Source organism: Vigna unguiculata, chromosome 7 (genome assembly GCF_004118075.2).
Source record: "Vigna unguiculata cultivar IT97K-499-35 chromosome 7, ASM411807v1, whole genome shotgun sequence".
In the NCBI taxonomy this organism is placed as follows: Eukaryota; Viridiplantae; Streptophyta; class Magnoliopsida; order Fabales; family Fabaceae; genus Vigna; species Vigna unguiculata.
This window is the reverse complement of record NC_040285.1, coordinates 5,026,605-5,029,799: the sequence shown is the minus strand read 5'-3', so window position 1 is coordinate 5,029,799 and position 3,195 is coordinate 5,026,605. Positions and strand designations below refer to the sequence as shown.

Below are 3,195 nucleotides of genomic sequence, written 5' to 3'. Positions count from 1 at the left end.
CGAAGCTCTAAAGGGTCAGCGAGTCTCAAGTAGAGGAAGCTGACCCAAGTGGTGAGAGTAACGGGAGGCCCTAGTCTATGGCAGGATAATGGCCTTAGACGTTTAACGGCTAACCTTGTGCGTGGTAGGGTGAAACCCATTGGCAATGGCTCTGCAGAGCAGTAGAGGCCACCACAAGTGCAAGCGTCCAGTGAATCCGATCTTGATATATTTATCCGGATAATTGAGTCATAGTGTCCTGCTTGTTTGCTATAACATGATGTTCTGTGCCTGTTGTGTTGCATGCTAAAGTATATTTAAGTATTTGTTCGTTGTATCATGATAAAAATTAAATTACACTAGCTTACCCTTGCATTTCTGTTTTGTGTTTGTGGTGTTTTCTCTTTTGCGATGATCACCCTTGGTGGGAGCAGATGGAGGAAATTCTAGGAGTAGGCCCGGTGGTAGCAGTGGTGCAGCTTAGGGTATCTGTCTATGTGATTCTCAGGGTTGGTCTATGGCCCTAAGTGCCTTTTGTAACCTCATGCTCTAGAGGAGCATCGCCTTTTGTAGAACTGTTAACTTTCTATTAGGTTGCCTATGGCATGGTGGTATGCCTAAATTTGTTTTCACAGTATACTTCTGGATGACTGTAACAGTTAACTTTTCTATCTTGTTTGTTTATCTGAGTGCTTCTCGTTATTATAACTGTGTGATACTTTATTTAGTAGGGTAATCTATTAAAATGGGATGTCACATTTAACATCGATTATATAATTGAATTTTTATTTTCAATTGTAAATCTAAAATAATTTAAAATCAAGGATAGTAAATATATTTAGTGGTTACTAAATTTTGTTCAACATAATAGTACATGATAAAAAAATTAAAAATAGTAATATTTAGTATGAAATGTTATATAGATAGATAAACATAGTTTATTAAAATAAATATTAATTAAAGATATAAAAATATATTACTCACTTTTACACAATTTCATTTATTGGATTTATTTGGTATACTGGGAAAATAAGAAGAAAAAAAAATCAAACATATTTTGTACTTTTATATTTATGCTTCCTTTTTTTTTCAATGATTATAAATGCATAACATTTTTTTCTCTCATTTCAACGCTAAACTTTTAAAAGAGTACACTGTTTACTTTAATTAACGAGCGAAACACACTCAAATTCAGGACATGTATACGGAAAACATGTATCTAATATAAACAATGAATTATTTTTTAAATTATTAATTAACTGTATGCATTTAATAAATATGAATGACTCCACGAAATTTTCAATCTAAAAATTATTCTTTGAAAATATATAATTATTTTGAATTTAACACAAACTTTGAAAAATATATCAACTTTAAAATCTACATCGAAATAAGTTATAAACATCCAAACTATTTTGTGTCCTAACAAAATAGTTAAATCTTTTTTTGGTTTTTAACTTTAGAATTGAAATTAGTTCTTTTACAAAATTTTGACCTAATTTAGTCATCAAACTTTAGAAATATGTGATTTAGTATTTTTAACTTACTTTTGTTAAATTTATTTGATATTTTAGACACGTTTTATAAAAATATTTTAATTAATATTGAAGCGAAAATATGTCAAACAGTGTAAATAATTAAAATACTATCATGAAATATGATTAAAACGTCAAATAAATTTAACAAAATTTGGTTAAAAAGATAAAATTCACGCATTTCTATATACGAATTATACGAATGACTAAATTGGTCTAAAATTTCGAGAAAAAATTAATTCTATAAATTTAAATAAAACTTGAAGGACAAAAAATATGTTTAACTTTAAAAATATGAATTTAAATTCAAAATCCAAACCATTTATTTAAAAATAGATATACAAAAGCTCAAACTATCATTTCTATTTCTAGAAAGTATAAATTTAGATTTAATTATTTGGATTGAGATTGAACTTTTGATTCCACTCTAATCCATGACCACCCTACTTTTAGGGATTTTTACTTCCAAGTTAAATCCTTCCAACACCTAATCAAAATCCTACAAACATGTCTAAATATTTAATCCACACTCAAAATTTCAACTCAATCTTCCATTCTTCATCAAAAGCAAGTTTGACCAATTAGGCCCAACCCATTTATTTTGCTTTATAATGGTTGAAACAGAGAGAGAAGAACCATTTGGCATTTTTAATCATACAACCAAAGCCATCCATAAGAGTGAATCACCAAAGACATGGCAACAACAAGAACATCATCAGCACCAACAACAACAACCTTCAAGTTCCTCACTTCCATCATCTTCCTCTTCCTTATCATCAAAGGTAATATGCTCTGTCACTTCTCCAAAGTTTTAATTTTTCTTCAACCCTTTTGCAATTTCACCATGATCTTCTCTCTAATTTCCTCTTTCTGCATAATTCTTAAAACTTTTTGATCAGGGTCTTGTGACTGTTCCTTGAACAACATCAACATAGGCACTGCAAGAACTGGTAGAGAAATAGGAGGGCAACCAGAGTGGAACGTTACTGTGATCAACAATTGTTCTTGCCAACAGAGTGAGATAAAGTTATCATGCAAAGGGTTTCAAAGCTCAGAAAGTATTGACCCTTCAATTCTTTCCATGGAAGGTGATAACTGTCTTCTTATCAGTGGAAATCCTTTGAAGGGTTTTGACACTGTTAACTTCTCCTATGCCTGGGATCTTCCATTTATCATGTTCCCTTTAAGCTCTGTCATAGGTCCTTGCACATAGGGAATACTTCAACACTCATAACTCAATAAGTTCCTCCTCTTTCTAAAATTCATCGTATTAAATTTCATGTATTCAAACAAAATCTTAGTGTTTTTGATCTATAACATTTAGTAAACCTGGTTCTTGGTAATGTTGTTTTGGAATATTAGTTTTACCAGTATATATAATAACATGTGAGCGTATATGTGATTATATGTAAATAATATCATATTAGTTAAATATCGAGTATCAAGATAAAGTTAAATTCTTTTGGAAATAACCATTTTAATAGGACTGATTTTTGTTGGTATAAAAATCTATTTATTCCAAAATTTATTAATAAGGATAATAATAATAATTGTGAGTAGATATAGCAATATCATAATAAAAAAGTTCCTTTTTTTTTCCAAAATTAATTAAATCTTATATGCTTAAATACTTTTTATTACTTTTATGATATTCAATATTCAATCAATATGTTAATTCGTT

General features: G+C 29.5%; 1 protein-coding gene across 1 annotated transcript; it reads left to right on the top strand.

The window, feature by feature from the left end:
* The first annotated feature begins 1,924 nt into the window (after positions 1 to 1,924).
* Positions 1,925 to 2,909, top strand: LOC114192211 (TPD1 protein homolog 1A-like). Its single transcript, XM_028081855.1, has 2 exons — positions 1,925 to 2,296; positions 2,414 to 2,909. The coding sequence occupies exons 1-2, from the start codon at positions 2,209 to 2,211 to the stop codon at positions 2,725 to 2,727; spliced, it is 402 nt and encodes a 133-aa protein (XP_027937656.1). The 5' UTR covers positions 1,925 to 2,208; the 3' UTR covers positions 2,728 to 2,909.
* Positions 2,910 to 3,195: the final 286 nt, after the last annotated feature.

Excerpts from the sequence above, each read along its gene's own strand:
- LOC114192211 (XM_028081855.1), top strand. The coding sequence starts at position 2,209 with ATGGCAACAACAAGAACATCATCAGCACCAACAACAACAACCTTCAAG. Across the intron at positions 2,297-2,413 it reads CCTCTTCCTTATCATCAAAG|GGTCTTGTGACTGTTCCTTG; the intron begins GTAATATGCTCT and ends CTTTTTGATCAG.